Source organism: Mobula hypostoma, chromosome 19, assembly GCF_963921235.1.
Source record: "Mobula hypostoma chromosome 19, sMobHyp1.1, whole genome shotgun sequence".
In the NCBI taxonomy this organism is placed as follows: Eukaryota; Metazoa; Chordata; class Chondrichthyes; order Myliobatiformes; family Myliobatidae; genus Mobula; species Mobula hypostoma.
Window position 1 is genome coordinate 58,781,937 of NC_086115.1, and position 20,163 is coordinate 58,802,099.

The 20,163-nt window shown below is 41.3% G+C and overlaps 1 protein-coding gene across 3 annotated transcripts in view; it reads right to left on the reverse strand.

The window, feature by feature from the left end:
• Nucleotides 1-4,655: 4,655 nt before the first annotated feature.
• dclre1a (DNA cross-link repair 1A (PSO2 homolog, S. cerevisiae)) overlaps nt 4,656-20,163 on the reverse strand; it is a 62,064-nt gene continuing 46,556 nt past the window's right edge. For all 3 annotated transcript variants that reach the window (XM_063071990.1, XM_063071991.1, XM_063071992.1), the window contains exons 8-9: nt 6,861-7,002; nt 4,656-5,278 (exon numbers count right to left, since the gene is read on the reverse strand). In XM_063071990.1, coding sequence (XP_062928060.1) covers nt 5,118-5,278; nt 6,861-7,002 — 303 coding nt within the window. In that variant the 3' untranslated portion in view covers nt 4,656-5,117. The remainder of the gene's footprint in view (nt 5,279-6,860; nt 7,003-20,163) is intronic.

Consider the following 20,163-nt stretch of genomic DNA (forward strand, 5'->3'; position numbering starts at 1 on the left):
CACTTTTTGCATATTGAGTCAGATTTCTTTGCTTCTTTAGTTTCATTGCTTCTATTATGATTCTTGGATTATCTGAGTATACCCGCAAGAAAATGAATTGTATTGGGTTGTATACAGTGACATAGTCATAGTCATACTTTATTGATCCCAGGGGGAAATTGGTTTTCGTTACATTTGCACCATAAATAATAAATAGTAATAGAACTATAAATAGTTAAATAGTAATATGTAAATTATGCCAGTAAATTATGAATTAAGTCCAGGACCAGCCTATCGGCTCAGGGTGTCTGACTCTCCAAGGGAGGAGTTGTAAAGTTTGATGGCAACAGGCAGGAATAACTTCCTATGACACTCTGTGCAGCATCTCGGAGGAATGAGTCTCTGGCTGAATGTACTCCTGTGCCCACCCAGTACATTATGTAGTGGATGGGAGACATTGACCAAGATGGTATGCAACTTAGACAGCATCCTCTTTTCAGACACCACCGTCAGAGAGTTCAGTTCCATCCCTACAACATCACTGGCCTTACGAATGAGTTTGTTGATTCGGTTGGTGTCTGCCACCCTCAGCCTGTTGCCCCAGCACACAACAGCAAACATGATAGCACTGGCCACCACAGACTCGTAGAACATCCTCAGCATCGTCTGGCAGATGTTAAAGGACCTCAGTCTCCTCAGGAAATAGAGACAGCTCTGACCCTTCTTGTAGACAGCCTCAGTGTTTTTAGACCAGTCCAGTTTATTGTCAATTCGTATCCCCAGGTATTTGTAATCCTCCATCATGTCCACACTGACCCTCTGGATGGAAACAGGGGTCACCGGTACTTTAGCTCTCCTCAGGTCCACCACCAGCTCCTTAGTCTTTTTCACATTAAGCTGCAGATAATTCTGCTCACACCATGTGACAAAGCACATATATACTTTGATAAATTTACTTTAAACTTTAATGCAAAATTAGTGTTCTTATCTTTATCCCCAACTCCACATTCAAACATCAATGTTTACACATTGAGCCCACTGGATTCACTGTTTCCAGTGGTTAAAAAGACCACAGCTGTTCACAACCTCATTTCATATGTAGCTTCGCCCAGGTCCATAGTTTTGCAGTACAGCAGCAACGTTTAACACCATCTTCCTCAGTCAGTCATTTGTGTTCTTAAATTTGTCAATTTGTCACTTAAAAGTAAATCATCCCAATCTCCATTTATTTATATTTGTTTTTCCTAATGTGATATTCATATCCATTACAATTCCATTCTTCCTGCAGGCTTCCAATCTAATAAATGATTGGTCTTCATCCCTTAGGGAACTTCAAAGTTCAAAGTAAATGCATTATCAATACACATATATGTCCATCTATCTATGTTCTTAGGTGATAAGGTGGAGATACGTCTCTACTAAAGGAGGCGCAAGGTGCTCCTTCCCTCCGCTAGCCTGCAGGTCACCCTGGGCAAGGTGTAGTAGCACCTGCTTAGCCCAGATCAGGGTCATATTAAGTCATATGAACAGCTGGTGTATATCACAAGTTTTGTTTATGTGATCACTGATGCTGTGCAATCTCTGATAATGGCTAGGGTCACCTGTCTTGTAAAGACACTACTCAGAAAAAGGCAATGGAAAGACCATGATCGCCATCATACAACGCAGAACATAATGAACAAACATGTGCCATCATATACAACTCTTCAATGAACAAAGATCTACAATCTTCTGAGGGCTAGATTAGTGACATTCAAGTCTGGTGACCAAGGATACAAGAATAGTCCTGAAGAAGGGTCTTGGTCCAAAAAGTTAGCTTTTTATTCATTTCCATAGGTACTACCTGATCTACTGAGTTCTTATAGCATTTTGTGTTCGTTGCTCTTGATTTCCAGCATCTGCAGAATCTTTGTTTAAAATACAAGAGGTCCAGGTATGACGTCCAAAAAGCCATCTTACATGTGAAGTGGCAATTCCATACAAAATTGGAATTACAGAAGGATACTTGATGGCTGTGACAAGCTTGAATGCTACCACCTCTTACCAAATAAACCAAGTGACATTATGTGCTGGACTGGGACAGATCCTCTGAAATAATAACACTGAGGCATTTAAAGTTGCAGACCATCTCCACCTCTAATCCCCCAATAACATAGCCACATTTTTATTCCCAATTTATCAATTGTACACAGAAAGATCACATTACCAAGCTCTTAGTTTTGCAGCAACTTCTCTGTTGGTTACAAAACCAAAGAACTTTATTGCAGTTAACAGAACCTGTCATGGTAATTTGCTCAGCCATGTTTCCCATCGCACTTTAAGCATTACAATTTTACAACTATTCACAAATAAAGGATAAAGTTTATTATATTGTACAAAATCTTAGGAGTATGCACAATACTTCCAAAACAATTTGCCAGCCTACCTCATCAAGAACTTCCTGCCCCATCAGTGACAGTATCTGTAGGTTTCACAATGGCTTAATTGACCATTTTAGAAATGGAGTGGAATCAAGTCATCCTTGATCCCAACAGACTGTTTCATTGGTATTGAAATAGATTAACCATAATAAATACTGTAGATCAGATCTACAGCTCCTTCGGTTAATGGCAAGGCTCCTGTCTGTCTAGGTACCATATCCGACAAGGACTTTGGTGACCACGGTTTTCCATATAGATCTATCCTTCATTTTTTGGATGACTTCCATTTCCTCGATATGTAGCCACCTGGCTATGCTTTTGATGTACATAAGCCGAGGTCTTCCTCGAGGTTTACTCCCTCAATCTTTCCAGAGAGTATGAGTGTTTCTAGTTCATTTTTCCGCATGATGTGTCCTAGGAATCTGAGTTGTCTTTCTCTTATTGTTAGTATGAGTGATCGAACTGCTTGGGCTCTTCTGAGAACTTCATTTGATGTGTGAGATCCATGATATTTTTAACATTCTCCTGTAGAACCATAATTCAGCTGCTCCTAGTCTCTTTTCCATTTCTGGAGAAATGGCCCAGCATTCACTTCCATAAGTCAAGGCTCCATGGCATAAAATAAGATTGGGAACCCATGCTGTAGATGAAGGTTTCAGCAGTTAAAAAGGGATGAGAATGGACAACAGGGTTGGAACTGGGTTATTTGGTAATGCTGCAGATTATATTTTGATTGGTTCACAAGGACAAACCTAACACTAATGCTTTGTTGGCTCCTTAAGGCTGTTACAGCCAGGGGTGGTAGTGGGGATAAAAACTCCCACTGCCTATTAAATGCGCCCAATGGCATGTGCCACAAATATTCTCTGGCAACCAAGTCCAGCTCCTGTTTTTCAAGTGTGGCTAAACTGTGATGCCCAGTGGAACAACTTCTACTGATAGAAGCAAATGCATCTTACTGGCACCTCAAGTCCAGTCACTTCTGGCAGATAGGGCTTTTCATCCGTGGTTGGCAGCTTATCTAGGAGAACAAAAATTCTGATCTCAAAACCTCAGCTGCCTTGTGGCTATACCCACTCATGGGAAAGGCTCAGGAGTAAAGCCAGAGGAAAAATCCAGAACTGAAGTCCCTAAGGCAGTCCTATGCTGAGTTCAGCACTGACTGACAACTCCTGTGATGCCACTAGTGCCAAACTGCATCAGTCTCTGCCATTCCTTTGGATTCATCAGCTGCGTGAACAGGGAAAGCCTGCTGGATGGCCAACAGTTTTCTCTCTATATCATGTAGACAGCAAGGACACAACATCCATGGTCAACCTTGACCAATGAAGGGCTTCAATGCTCTGATTAGTTTGTGCTTGTTTGAAAGCATCACCTGGAAGAGGAATTCAAATGAGTGGCAGAAAAGGGCATTTTGGTCTTCCCAATATTCAGTGATGTTGTTCCAGGACATTTCATTTGAGCATGGGATGAGAACGGGATTGCAGATTTAAGCATGTTCTGTATATTATCCTTTCACAGACTCTTCTTTACCATTTAGACCACTGAATCCATAACATCCGCTATCCACAACCATTTTGTCTACTGAGAACACACAACAAAAATAAAGAACAAAAATTACAAGCATGTGTATTAAGGGCCATCCTTTACCTTGCTTAAAGGCTGAACTTGAACATTCCCAACATTGACATAGATGAGGTTCTGATCACAAATCTACCACCAAGACTGTCTGCTTTCACTCCTATAACATTGCACAATTCCTTCTTGCCCTCAGTTTAACAACTTCCAAAATGCTTCTGTGTATTAACAGATTGAACTATTCAAAATGTTTCCTTTTCAGTGTTGCATCTTCCATCCTACATAATTACCTCAACCAAAATGCAATATATGAACTGTACTACATCGCGCACTCCCAATTCCCTTGTGTTTTCTAATTCAAATTAATTTCATTTGACAATATCTAAATTTTAAAATTTCTATCCTTACTGTCAAGTTCAGTCAAGGCTTTTCCCAACTTTTCACCTCTTACCCACACCAGGATTTTCCAAATCCTTCATATTAAAAAAATCCTACTCAGGCTATGTGCTACTTTCAGTACATGGTCCATCTGATGCAATCAAAAATAATCAATGGAGATGATCATCCCTGTATGGAAATACCTGGCTTTTCAACAGTCTTTATCTGTAGATACAAAACATTTTACCTGCATAAGACACATAACTATAGGGCAATAGTCAAATGTCTCAAAAAGCTCATCTTTATTAGTGAGAAATGAATAGAATGTACATGTTTGCATGTATTTCTTTTCCTAAAAAAAGTTAATATGGCCATTATTCCAGTATAAATCAAAATAAATAGTTGAAATAAAGAGATGTGACATTTTGCAGAACATTTATCAAATCTTAAGTTAAGAAGAATACCTTTACCATACCTTAATATCTCTATTACTAATCCTGCTATGCTTTCATAATTCAGGTACAAGTACTTTTTAAAATACAGAAAAAGTTTATTATATTAATGTACTGTACTCATCTGTGGCAGATCATTCAGTGATTTATCCCAAATAATCTGTACAGCTTTAAATACTAAGGTATTACAATTACATTACCTTTACATTCTTAAAACTCAAAATACATTCAATAATTCTAAAACATCTTTTGGTGAATTCAAAGTAGAATAAATCATTAACATCTTCACAAAACTTAAATTTCAGATATTCTACTGCACAGGTTCAGTCATCCATTCCTTAAATATTTTGTCCATCATTTTTCTTTCAGCCCAACTTCCATTATTGACTGTAGGAATAATTTTATTTGGTTTAAGCCACTGTACAAATCTCTTCATCTCAAGGTAGCTGCTGTGTTCACTGTAAGGCACCCCTGCAAGAGATGGGAATTTCAAGAATGGAATTCAGGTTATTAATAGGGTGAACGTTAATACATAATCTCTACCTCCACACTACACACAATCATTTTGTTATACGTTTGGCAAATCCCTGGTGATTTCAGTAATTTTTAAAAATTGTGCTCCGTGTTGAACAAGATGAATAACATCATGGTTTAATTTTGTTTTTTTTTTTGCTAGCACCGTATGCTATAGTACTGTGCAAAAGTCTTAGGCATCTTAGTGCCCAAGACATCTGCAAAGTACTGTAGTAATATTTTTACTGCATAAAACAAATTTTTCAACAGACATAAGTGATGATAAACCAGATTCTGATATGGGTTGCTATTGTGAACTAAGAGTGGGAAGGGGGCAGGGAGAGGCAAATCATAGTTGGGAAAAAGGGAAGGAGCAGGAAGCACCACAGAGACATTTTGTAATGACCAATAAACCAATTGTTTGCAATCAAATGATCTTGCCTGGTGTATAAGGGCTGGGTGTGTCTGCACCTGTACCATCCCTCCCACCCTGTCACCCCCTCTCTGCCACCTGTCCCACACCCTTCCTGTGGCACTCCAACCTCACCATCCCACATCCTTTGCTCCTGCTAGAATTACAAACTGGCTCCTCGCTCTACGGTGACAAATACAGTACTGTGCACAAGTCTTAGGCACCCGAGCTACATACATGCACCCAAGACTTTTGCACAGTACTGTACATGTGACATAATAAAATTTTCATTTCACAAAAACATGACTAGAATAAAATTTAAAAAGGATTTTCGTGAAGTGGGACTGGGCAGTAAATTATTTTAGGTTTAAAAAAAGACTTCATTGTATCACTTAGGTCGATATGAATATGATATCGTATCTGTTAAATAGGGGCTGTGGACAATTCTGATTTGATGGAGACGGACGTGAAAGCACAGAGGAACATCTGGAGAAAATTTCTGAAACACCAGTTGGCTGCTGTTGTTACTGCGCAGTCCGGAATCTTCCGGAGGGAAGGCCTCAAAATCCCTGGCTTTGCCTGCTGTGGTGACCAAGATTGAGGTCGAATCGTTTGGACAGAGATGACGCTCAGTACTCGGTGTTGGAGAGCTGATCGGAGGCTCAAAGTTTTCAGATGACTCGGAGTTGGACTGTGGTCAGCATGGCAGGGAGAGTTTTTCTTCCTTCTCCCGTCTGCGTGATATGTGGGACATTTGAGAGACTTTGAACTTTTTACTGTGCTCATAGACTTCTTCATCAAGTTACAGTATTGTTGCACTGTTGTAACTATATGTTATAATTATGTGGTTTTGTTAGTTTTTTTCCAGTCTTGGTCTGTCCTGTGTTTTGTGATATCATACCGGAGGAAATATTGTATCATTTCTTAATGCATGCATTACTAAATGACAATAAAAGAGGACTGCGTGTCTTCATAATCTAATAGGGTCTACATTCCAAATTTTTTTTTTTAAATTCCAAAAGTAGACCATAATTGATCAAAAAAGGTTTCCTGTTGCACTTCTGCTGAACACAAAATTTCTTAAAGAATGTGGAGGAAAAAAAAACAGGCTTATGAAAATATACCAACCATATATAGCAATCTTTCCTTGGACCCTAGGTTTGATGTCAAGACCTGTGCCACTTTGGCTTGAGTAAGTCCATCCAGTTGGCTTGAATGCTACAACTCGGTCATATTTTCCAGGAAATTTATTCATGTGAGCTTGTAAGCCCTAATATAGAAAAAGAAAGCAGTTTAAGCACTACACAAAACAAACAACAAAAAAATCAATTTCATTTAGAGTTCTTCAACAATACATTCACTTGTATTGATTCTTACTAATCATCTTGCAGCAGTTTCTAAATATTCTGTTCTGACACATTATAAGACCCAGTCCCTTTGTTAAATTTATAGCATGAATTGGAAGCAGCACCTTGTTAAGTTCAAGGGAAGAATAGCAATCTTACCTGTGACCCTGATGTCAAACCGTCATGATTTCTACATCATACAATACAATTATTGGAGTTTTGCTGAAGACAGCAACTTATTCCCAGTCACCTTGCCATTATTTGATTCTCAATCAAAATAAAAGTGCAGTTTATCCAATTACCAAGACACTGTATTCACTGTTAAAATGACTGGCCCCAGAACACATACACTCTTAGGACTCAAACAGATTTTATTTACTTGTCTACAAGGAGACCAGCATGGGCCATAACCTAGACTGTTCAAGTCTGAACAGAAAACTGTTGTTTTTAGCAGAATTAGCTTATCAGTTACAGATATTGACCATTTGACAAGCTGTACGTGTTTCTATTCCTTACTTGCAAGATCAGTCACCATTCACAATAGAGCTGTTGAATCAATAGAAACAAGCTGGCAACTGATGACATTTTGATGTTAGTAAAGCAATCATCTCTTAGTTATTGGGTGTATTTCACATCCTTCCATTATTCCTATCACGTCTGTCTCTGGCATCCACTACTGCGTAAAGGGAAGCTATGTTCTTCTAGGTTGATTACACACTGCCACAGTCATTCTCACCTATCTGTATGTAGTAAGCAAGATTGGCTCCAGCGGTCTCACATCAAAGGTCTCCCTTGTCTTGACTGCACACCACTGTAGTCATTCTTGCCTGGATGTTGTCTTTAACCCTTGCCTTACTGCAACTTCCACAATATTTGTCAAAAGAAACAAGTCACCACAACACTGATTACACATCAAATGTACATTAGTTGCATTGCATCTTGGGATTTTCTGAAGTCATGAAAGACACTCACAAATGAGAGACACAAGTCTTATTACTTAGGATCTTCAACAGAAGGTATTTTGTGTTTGTTTTTAAATGACAGGAATGTGTGCTATTAGTCATATGGAGAACTGATCAATTTTGTTTAAAATGTTTATAATCAAATGCATTCAAACAGAAAATGATAATGAGGGCTCTCATTGTTTTCACAATAAAAAGATGTTCCCAGGAATTATAGTTCGGGGAAATGGGATTAATACAGGAAAATGGTGTCAAGGTAAAAGATCTAATTAAATGGTGGAGCAGGTAAATAAATGGAATGGATTTATTTCTTACATTCACATGAATGAATGCATGGTATAGTCCAGGGGTCCCCAACCTTTTTTGCACCGCGGACCGGTTTAATATTGACAATATTCTTGCAGACCGGCCAACAGGAGGGGTGGGCGTTAATCACGACCCGCATATAGGTGATAAGTCAACTATAAGTCATTTATCAGTGGCTAATACACTCAGTTTCATTTCTAAAAGGGTTTATCTAATGAATTTAATATTAAACACACAGCGCATGTTTCCTCGCATGAATATAGTGACAAGTTAATTATAAGGGGGTTCCTTATGTCCAGTCTATTCCGCAATTTAGTTTTCGTTGCATTCATTGCAAAAAACTCCACTTCACAGAGATATGATGTTGGAAATGGAAGCAACGTTTTCAGTGCTTTCATGGCTATCTCAGGATATTCAGCCTTGACTTTGATCCAGAATGTCGGCAGAGATGTTATGTCAAACATACTTTTCAGCCCACCGTCATTTGCAAGCTCGAGGAGTTGATCTTCCCGCGCTGACATGGATGATTCACCGGGGACATTCACAAATGGGTCACGGACCCATTCCTTTGCACATCTTGGGTCATTTGTGGTTGGGAAATAACGTTCGAATTCTGTCGACAGCAAAGATAGGTGATCGCGCACCAGCTGTAAGAAGGACGGTGCAGCCTCAGTCTCTCCCAAAATCCCAGCTAATGTTGGGAACATGTCAAATCGCCATCCCCACAATTCCAGTTTGGGTGTGAAAGCAGACACTTTATCTGCCAACTTGAAGACAGTTGTCATTCTCCTCTGAAGTGACAAATTGAGTTCATTGAGCAGGTTGAAGATGTCACACAGATAAGCGAGTTTTGCTGTCCACTCCTCGTCACTGAAGGGTGCTGCCAGTGGTGACATTTTTCTTGAAAGATGTCTCTGTAGCGGCTCTCTTAACTCAAAACCCCTGGCCAGGGCTCTCCCCATTGGTAGCCACCTGACTTCAGTGTGCAAGAGAAGGCATTTGTGTGCTCTGCATCCATTTCCTCGCAAAGCTGCTCAAACAGACGCGAGTTAAGGGCTTTTGCTTTGATGTGATTGATAACTTCAACAACGTCACCCAATACACTGTTAAGATCAGGTGACATTTTTCAGCTAGCCAGCATTTCCCTGTGTGTGACACAGTGTGTAGACTGGCATTCAGGAGCAACCTCTGACTCGGATAGTGAAACCAGACTCATTAATCAGTTGTCCTCCACTATGTCATCGATTCGTCTTGAAACTGTGGTAGCTGAAGGAGAAACCTGTGCCATCTTGTTAGCTGCAGCTTCTCCCAACAGTTCACAGCACATGTCCTTGGCAGCAGGCAGAATCAATTCTTCACCAACAGTGAAAGGCTTCATAACCTTAGCAATACGGCTAGCCACTAAGTACGATGCTCTCAGAGCAGCAGCATTTGTGGAGGTGGTGACTCTCAGCACGCGCTTCTGTCCCGCTTGCTCATGTTTTTTTTTTACGCTCAAAAAACTCAACGGGTTTGTCTTTAAGTGCAGGGTGCTGGACTCAAGGTGCCGAAGCAGACTTGAGGACTTCATTGCCTCATTAGACAGCTTGTCTCCACATATCACACAGCGGGGGCTTGGAGCATGCGAGTCACCAGTCACAATAAAGCCATATTTTATGTACGACTCGTCGTATTTTCTGTTGAAGGAAGCTTTCTTTTTTTTTTGCAGTCTCAGCCTCAGCTGTCTTTGCGTTATCATCATCGTTAGGCCTTTTATGTCCCCTACCATCTCTTCCAAAGAAACTCTCAAGCGATGTTTGTTTTATTACTCATTGAGTTGTTGCAGGTTAATGACCGACTGATGACCTCACGTGAGTAATGATCTCGCGTGCGTTCAAGTTCAACAGTGGGCGTAACAGGGAATGAGGAAAGGTGCAGCTGACTCGTATCGTTTCATATCGCCAAATCAGATTGTTTCCTCACGGCCAGGTAACACATGCTTTGCGGCCCGGTGGTTGGGGACCACTGGTATAGTCCATTGCTTTTAGAGGCATCCGTTAGTCTCCTGAGACCACGGATTTGCGCCTTGTAAGGTTTGCAAGGTTGTATGGAAGACCAGCAGTTGCCCATGCTGCAAGTCTCCCCTCTCCACCTCACCGATGTTGTCCAAGGGAAGGGCACTAGGGCCGATACAGCTTGGCACCGGTGTCGTCTCAGAGCAATGTGTGGTTAAGTGCCTTGCTCAAGGACACAACACGCTGCTTCAGTTGAGGCTCGAACTAGCGACCTTCAGATCACTAGACCAACGCCTTAACCACTTGGCCACGCTCCACATAGACCATTGCTTTAACAGTGGTATAAACAGACATTTTAAGATAATATTCTGAACTGCTTGATTGCAATATATTTACAGATCCTGACTGCTGCCCCAAGTTGCTGGTCCACACTTACATGGACCACATGGAGAAGGTTGAGAATGCTGAAAGCACTCAGCAGGTTAGGTAGCATCTGTGCAAAGAGAAACAGTTGACATTTCAGGTTCAAACCCTTCAGCAGAACTAGGGGAAAGAGAAAACAAGTCAGATTTAGGTGTGAGGAAGATGGGGGAGGACAGTATGGGATAAAGGCAATAGAAAGGCAAATGGGCATCAGAAACAAATGATGCTTCTTTGTCTATGTCACGTGTTACTAATAGTCAGGGCTGTGCATCATGCGCAACAGGTCTAGTCATGCTAAAGGAGGGGGAAAAAAAAACAAGTCAGAATTTATAGATAGATGTCTGGCAGAAGTGGTCAGTTTTGACCCAGACAGAAAGAGTCAGTTACCTAAAGTAGATGAATTCAACAGAATCTGGAAAGTTGTAATATGCTCAGGTTGGAAGAGCCTTCTCAAGCTTGAATTGGATCCCTAGCAGGCCAGAAGCAGAAGGCAGAATCACAAAAAGTTGGTTTGCAGGCGCAGCAGGCTATCAGGAAAGCAAATGGAATGTTGGCCTTCATTACTAGAGGGACTGAATTTAAGAGGGAGGTTATGCTGCAACTGTACAGGGTACTGGTAAGGTCACACCCGGAGTACGGCGTGCAGTTCAGGTCTCCGTACTTGAAGAAAGATGTACAGTTACTGGCTTTGGAAGCAGTGCAGAGGAGGTTCACCAGGTTGATTCCAGAGATTGGGGGGCGGGGGGGGGGGGGTTGGACTGTGAGGGGAGATTGAGTCGCCTGGGACTGTACTCACTGGAATTCAGAAGAATGAGAAGAGATCTTATGAAACCAAAAATATGATAGGGATAGACATGATAGAGGCAGGAAAGTTGTTTCCACTGGTAGTTGAGACTAGAACAAGGGGACATAGCCTCAAGATTTGGGGGAGTAGATTTAGGACAGAGATGAGAAGGAACTGCTTTTCTCAGAGAGTGGTGAATCTATGGAATTTTCTGCCCTATGAAGCAGTGGAGGCCACCTCAGTAAATGTATTTAATACACAGTTGGATAGATTTTGCATTGTTGGGGAATTAAGGGTTTTGGGGAAAGGCAGGTAGGTGGAGACGAGCCCATGGCCGGATCAGTGATGACATTGAATGGCAGAGCAGGCCTGAAGGGCCAGATGGCCTACTCCTGCTCCTATTTCTGATGTTCTTATGTAAAAGGTGAATGGACAAGCATTGCATTCCCTGTGGCTGCATGGGAAAATGCCATAATATTCAACATAGGTGTTGGAAATAAAAGAGTAGATGAGGAGGTCATGAAGGCAATGATCCCTACAAAATATTGAGTAGGGAGGGCAGGTGTTCCTAGTGGTGGAATTTTGTAGGAGATGGCCAAAAGTGAGAAGTATGATCCACTGAATGTGGAAGTGGAAGATCCAAATTCTGACAAAGGACCTCAAATTTTTAAACACTAACCAGTTTCTTTTTCCAGAAGTACTGCCTGACCCAAGAGTTTCTAACATTTCTGCTTTTAGTATTTGCAGTGTTTCTTTGATTTTCATGTGCTAGTCATTTGTTGCTTTTTTAAAAACATGCAAATTCATGTATCAGCAACACGGGTGGTGGGGGAGGGGTGCAGGGAGAGCAGAACTATCAGTAAAAACTAGGAAAATAACTTCTCTTGCAGAATTCACAGTTAAATGCACCATTTTAGGTTCTAGCCACAAAATATTCAAAAGTGTGTTTTCTCAAGACAGGAAGTTCCTCTGATGTTCCAGCCAACATTCATCTTTCAGCAAATACCATCAAAAAAGTAACTGGTTTTTCATCATACTGTTGTTTGAAAAGAATTTGCCATAGTTTACAACAAAGTAAAATTTCAGAAGCAATTTAGAATATCCACAGATTACTTAAAAATGAGCATTTTCTTTTACTGATTTAGATGTTGATAAGTTGAATTGCAAAGGTTTAACACTGACCAGTAAACTAATATATATATACATACATACACATACATACATATATATATATATATTTAGAAAGTATTGCAAACACAGACTAAGGATCACAAAAAGGAATATTCTGTCTTTATTGGTGCACTATTATTGAAAACAAAGATAGGCATGGTTTTAGCACCTTCCCTAACCTCACTGTTCCAAAGCAGTTTCCTGTAACATTTGCCATGTAACCACTGTTGATGATAAATTTTGTAGATAATGTATACAGCAAGCTTTCATCAACAGTTTTGTGATTCTGATCAATCTGGTTTTCGTGATGTTGACCAAAGGACTGGCTTGGGCACCTCAGATAACTTGTCCACAATACTTCAAAGTAATGCCATGGGAACTTTTGCAGAGAAAGTTCAATCTATAAACTTGTGTCCTCGGAAGCATACAACTCTCAGCACAGCAGTGGACTGTCAACCTAGTCTTAGGTGCCCTTGAATCCACAATTGTGTGATTCAGTAGAGTCTGCTTTTTAAACCTTAGCTGATATCAACTTTGGTATTTATATCATCCTTTTTTCATAAATAGACTTTTTAGAACATAAAATGGAGAATTCATCATAAACATCAGTGGCTATGAAGGAGAAAAGCTGGTTTGTTCATGAAAACTGATAGGTTAATACTTTAAGAACTGTATACCATAATTTCAGGTTTGAAAGGCTTATCATATGAGGAGCATTTGATGGCTCTGGGCCTCTACTCACTGGAATTCAGAAGAGTGAGGGGTGATCCCATTGAAAGCTATTGAATGATGAGAGGCCTCAGAGTGGCTGCAGAGAGGATGTTTCCTAGGATGGGAGAGCCCAAGACCTCAGAATACAGAGATGTCCTTTTACAATGGAGGTGAGGAAGAATTTCTTTCGCCTGAGAGTGGCTGCCAAGTGTTATGTATGTTTAAGAGTTTAATAGATTCTTCATTAGTCAGGTTATGAAGGGATATGGGGAAAAGGCAGGAGATTGGGGCTAACAGGGAAAATGAATCAGCCGTGATGAAATGGCAGAGCAGAGTCGATGGGCCAAATGGCCTAATTCTGCTCCTATATCTTATGGTCTTAATGGTCTTATAATTACCTACAATGTCAAAGAGTAATTCCACACTACAATCTAGAAACACTACCAATATTTAATTAACTATATTAAAATTCTGGAGATAAATATTCAGGACACCATAGATAACCGTTGACAGTTAACCTAGTATCTGCTAAAAGGACAGGATTTCATAATCATAAAATGGCTTATTAAATAAACTAAGTGAAATGTTATTTGTTACATTAGATGGCTAATGCTCAAATTCCAGGTAATGTTCATACCGTCTAGATTTATACAAATATAAATTCTGAAGTTTTACAAATAGCAGTAAATAACATGCTACTGACATAACACAGTTAATTTCAAATGGACGTCAAGGCTGGACAGTCAAATGACAAACTGTTAAGGAATACATAGCTTCAAGCAGTATGCAAGCATACCATGAAGATCATTTTGAAAATAAATATCCTATCAACTCTAACATCAGTTAGACAGCTATTTTGTCCTCTACAAGATTATTTCATGCTAATGGAGATTAAAATAATTTTTCTTGTTGTGCAATGCATTCTATTTTCCAAAGTCTAAAGAATCAAAGAATAAGAAATCTATTTGCATTATTATTTCATATTTTCATCCTTTTGTATAGGAGAAATATCCTATCTCGTTAAAACAACTTAATTAGCTGCTATCAGCCATCTCAGGAAAACAAACTCAGGAAGTAAATAGAGGATATCCCACAGAGACTACTAAAATTTAAGGTTCTCTCTCACGTGAGGAGATCCAAATAATTTCAGTATTTTCTCCAGTTAGGGATCATTTTGAACTAGATAGAAATAAATCCCAGCTTATACCATTTAACCTCTTCAATACTGAGTGCAAATATCTTGCAAGAAACACTGCCAATACGTACAGAAATTAGCTTGCAACATGAAATTTACTGCTCAATTATTTCTCAAAAGTATAGTTCAAGTATTCAATAGTTTCCACATGGTTTACAATTTGTTAGCAGAAAATGTCACAAACTGAACCCATTATCTCCCTCTCCAGATTTAAACAACTAGATTATAGCAAATCAAACACAAGAGGTTCTGCAGGTACTGGAAATCCAAAGCAACACACACAAAATGCTGGAGGAACTCAGTAGGTCAGGCAGCATCTATGGAAATGAACAGGCAGTCGATGTTTCGGGCTGAGACCCTTCTTCAGGACTGAAAAGTTAGGGGGAAGACACCGGAAGAAAAAAGTGGGTGGGGGGAGGGAAGGAGGACAAGCTTGAAGGTGATAGGTTAAGCCAGGTGGGTGGGAAGGATAAAGGAGAGGAGAGGAGAGTGGACCATAGGTGAAAGATTATAGCAAAGCCTTTGACAATGTGTTACATGGCTGACTGAATAAATAAAATCCCTGGGTTCTAAGTGAAAGTACCAGTTGCATTCTGCTTAGTGGAAAAAAAACAAAGAATAATTGTTGGTGTGTATTTAGTAACAGGAGGGCTGATAGTAGTGAGGCTCCCATCTGAGTACCAGGTCCCTCACTTTTTAAATGAACAATTATTTGGATTTAAACCACAACTAAGAAATTTACCTGCAATGTTAAAGCTGGAAATGTAGCTGACTGCAAGAAAGAATGCTCTAAGCTACAAGGTGTTAACAATGGACTGGACAGATGAACACAGGAAGAAGAAATGCAATTCACTTTGAAGTATAGTATGAAGAAATTAATTTTAGAATGGCAATTAGGCTAACAGAATACTGGATAACTGGCAGTATTCCATGAAGGAGAAAGTAACAGAAGGATCTTGGAGTGCAAATCCATAATACCTGAAGGGAGCAGGATGAGCACATGATTTTTATGACAGGATAGAGCAAACTGTCTCTTTTGGTTAAGTGATAGATAAGAACTACAAAGTTGTAACAGAATTGTATACAACTTCAGTTAAGCCATGGGAAGAATACTGTGCACAAAGTGGCACTGTTGGTAGAGCTGCTGCCTCAACTCCAGCAAGGCAGCGCTATGCAAAGTTCTCACTTTCTTTCTGAGAGTTTCCAACCATACCCCTTAGAAAAGTGGGTTGGTCAGTTGACTTACTGCTGTAAGTGGCCACTTTTGTACTGGTGAGTGGTAAACTGATGTGTTCAAAAGGAATGCCGAACAGAATGAAATGTAATCAGTGCAAATGGGTGTTTGCATTATTGCACTTAGCAAGCCAACAGATTGTTTCATTGCTGTAAGATATGGCTTCTGATCACCACATTATGGATGTATATGATAGCACTGGAAAAGTTGAAAAAGAAATGAAAGGTGTTCATTCAAACAAAGGTGCCAGAAGGGCATTTAAATAAAATGCATAGAATTATGACAAACCCATCTAATTCTGTACTGTTTACTCTATTTCCCTTAGCAGAGATCAGCAATTAGAGAAGGAAGGTTTAAAATTGAGTGGTTGAAAGAGTTGAGAAAATAAAAGCCACCCAAATTTATTTATTTAGCAATAGAGCATGGAGTAGGCCCTTCTAGTCCTTCAGGCCACGCTGCCCAGCCACCTCTGACACCCCAATTAACCCTAACCTAATCACAGGACAATTTACAATGATCAATTAATCCACCTGGTACATCTCTGGACCATGGGAGGAAACTGGAGCACCTGGGGAAAACCCAGACATTCCAGTACAGAGACTCCTTACAGAGTAGCACAACTGAACTCCCAACTGTGGAATGCCCAAGAACATTGCGTGAACCACAACACTACCATACTGTGTAAATATGTGAACTCTCTTCCTCAAAGAGTGCTGGAGGTAGAAACAATTATGTTCAAAAATACAATAAATATTGGAAACTTCATAATAGAAGAGCTGTGGACTAAGTGTCACAAATGCAATGACGTAAAATACATTTTTAGCTAGCAAGGATATTATAGGTTGAATGGCCTTCTCCTGTGAAGTACTTTAAAATCCTACCACTTGGTAATTTTCCTACCTTATAAAAGCTGACATTCTGTCCTATTACTGTCACAATGCAAATGGATAAACTGACTAAATAGACAATTTATCCTAAAAATAACTGTACTTTGCCATTATTTTTCTTTACTTTATATTTTACTGTCACCGAACAATTGATACTAGAGAGTGGCAAGACATAGTCGAGACGGCTGGAGATAGGTCAGGATGCAGTGGATGGCCAGCAGTGTTCTGTGTGTCTCACTGTGCCCTCTTAGCGCTCCACGATGCATTGCTGAGAATCGCCTTTCTGCCCGTTGAACCAGTGATGGTTTCTTCCGCGCAGTCCGCCGAATCCAGGCTTCACACACTAGGTAGACAAGCCCTGAGTGTTGTGGGTCTATGGCAGTTCTTGCGGCATGCTCGCAAGCCTCCCTACCCATTGTTGGGCACCCTCATCCGCCTTTGCAGCCATTGGGAGATGTCTCCTCTTCTGCCTGCTCCGCTGTTGGGATGATCAGCTAGTGGTGTAGTAATGACACCACCCCCTCACTTGTTTTCGCCCGCAAGCTGCTCCACCTTGGCCAGGTCCTGCAGCTGCTCCCGACCGGGCCGTGAGCACCGAGACACCCAGCCGAGGTCGAGTCGACACCCAGCCGAGGTTGAGCCTTCCCAGTGTCAAATGGCGTCAAACAAGGCTGCGTTCTTGCCCCAACTCTGCTCAGTATGGTATTCTCTGCCATGCTGACAGATGCCCTCCGTAACTACGAAGAAGGAATCCACGTCAGGTATAGGACTGACAGCAGGTTGTTCAACCTTAGGCGCCTGCAGGCAGTTACAAAGGTGCGAGAGACTGTCATCAGAGACTTGTTGTTTGCTGATGACTGCGCACTCAACGCCAGCACAGAGCAGGAGATGCAGCGTGAAATGGACTGCTTCTCACAAGCCTGCGACAACTTCGGTCTCACTATCAGCACCAAAAAGACCGAAGTTATGTACCAGTCTGCCCAAGGAAAGCCATACCAGGAGCCGCGCATCACGGTGAAGGGCCAGAACCTCCAGGCAGTCGACAACTTCACCTACCTGGGCAGCATACTCTCTCACGCAATGAATATAGACGCTGAGGTCAACAACAGGATTGCCAAAGCCAGCACCGCCTTTGGGAGACTCCATGAGAACGTCTGGGAGCAGAGAGGACTCAGCCTTACCACCAAGCTGAAGGTCTACTGTGCAGTGGTCCTTACCACCCTCCTTTACGCCAGCGAGACCTGGACTGTCTACAGCAGACACGCCAAACAGCTTAACCACTTTCATCTGAGCTGTCTCTGCAGACTCCTCCACATCAGGTGGCAGGCGAAAGTCCCCGACACGGAAATCCTGGAACAAGCTGGGCTCTGCAGCGTCTACACCCTCCTGCTGAAAGGCCAAGCCAGGTGGGCTGGACATGTGGTCAGAATGCCAGACAGCCGATTGCCTAAGCAGCTGCTGTACGGAGAACTGTGTCAGGGCAAGCGCTCAGTCGGGGGGCAGAAGAAACGTTACAAAGACTGCCTGAAAGCGTCCCTCAAAGGCCTGGGTGTCGACATCAACACGTGGGAGACGCTTGCCCTCGACCGTCCAGCTTGGCGCAGCAAGATCACCACAGGAGCCCGTGCAGCTGAAGTCAGGCGCATCATCGAGGCACAACGAAAGCGTGCTGTGCGCAAGGCCCAAGCAGCATCCACTGCCACGACAGCACCCACCCACTTGTGTCCCACATGTGGGCGAGGCTTCAGGGCCCGGATTGGCCTCATCAGTCACCTCCGGACCCACAGCCACCAATCTCCCATTTGACTTTGAAGCCATGGTCATCTTCGACTACGAAGGACGAACAACAAGAGTGTCAATCATCACAGCAATATTTGGTTCTGCTCTTTGTGCTCCCTGGAGTACAAGTCGACAGTAAATATTAAAAATTTAAATTATAAATAGAAAATAGAAAAGGGAAAGTAAGGTAGTGCAAAAAAACTGAAAGGCAGGTTCAGATATTTGGAGGGTATGGCCCAGATCCAGGTCATTACTTACTTCTACAATACTTTTTGCAGATTTTTTTCATTGGCCAAATCAATTAGTTTATGCATAAAAATTGCTGTATTATCTGGATAGGATGGTATACAAAAACTAGTATAACCTCAGAGGAATAAGAGATGAAGAAGAGAAAAACAAAGTAATTTTGTAACTTGCAAATTACCATGGAAAATTAATGAAGTTGATAGACTATAAGATATAGGAGCAAAATTAGGCCATAAAGCTCAGAGTCTGCTCTAACATTCCATCATGACTGAACCCAGATCCCACTCAACCCCATACACCTGCCTTCTCAGCATAACCTTTGATGCCCTGACCAATCAGGAAACTTCCAATTTTTGCTTTAAATATACTTCTGGTCTTGGCTTCCACAGCTGTCTGTGGCAGAGCATTCCACAGATTCACTACTCTGTCTAAAAACAAAAACAAAAAAAACCTCCTTACTTCTGCTCTAAAGGGTTGCCCCTCAATTTTGAGGCTGTGCCCTCCAGTTCTGGATACCCCCTCCATTGCAAGCATCCTCTCCAGATCCACCTTATCTAGTTCTTTCAACATTCAGTAGGTTTCAATGAGATCCACCTGCATTCATCTAAATTCCAGTGAGTATGGGCCCAAAGCTTCCAAACACTTCTCATATGTTAACCTCTTCATTCCCAGAATCATCCTCATGAACCTCCTCTGGACTTTCTCCAATAATAACACATCCTTACTCTTGTTCCAAGGGTGTTAAGAGGGAGGAAAGGTACTTGAAAGAAAAGGTAATGGAGGAGGGGAAAGGGCAAGATTTTTTTAAAAAACACCTTTGGGATGGAAAAGTAAAGATAAAATTCAGAAATATTTGATGTGGTTTAGTAAATTACATACGACAATAAACTTCTGTGCCTCAGATGTCAAGACAGTTTTGCAGTTACCAGCAATGGAGTAGATTTCCAGAGCTTGATATTAACAGCTGAAAGGAGACAAGAGTAGCTAGGTCCAGAAGGCAACTGTGCTGCTAGCAATTGAAAGCCATATGCATCCTCCACCTCAAATCAAACATACCTCAACTTTATGCTGTTTTCTATCTACAGGCTGAGGCTGTCTACAAGAAGGGTCAGAGCCGTCTCTATTTCCTGAGGAGACTGAGGTCCTTTAACATCTGCCGGATGATGCTGAGGATGTTCTACGAGTCTGTGGTGGCCAGTGCTATCATGTTTGCTGTTGTGTGCTGGGGCAGCAGGCTGAGGGTAGCAGACACCAACAGAATCAACAAGCTCATTCATAAGGCCAGTGATGTTGTGGGGATGGAACTGGACTCTCTCACGGTGGTGTCTGAAAAGAGGATGCTGTCTAAGTTGCATGCCATCTTGGTCAATGTCTCCCATCCACTACATAATGTA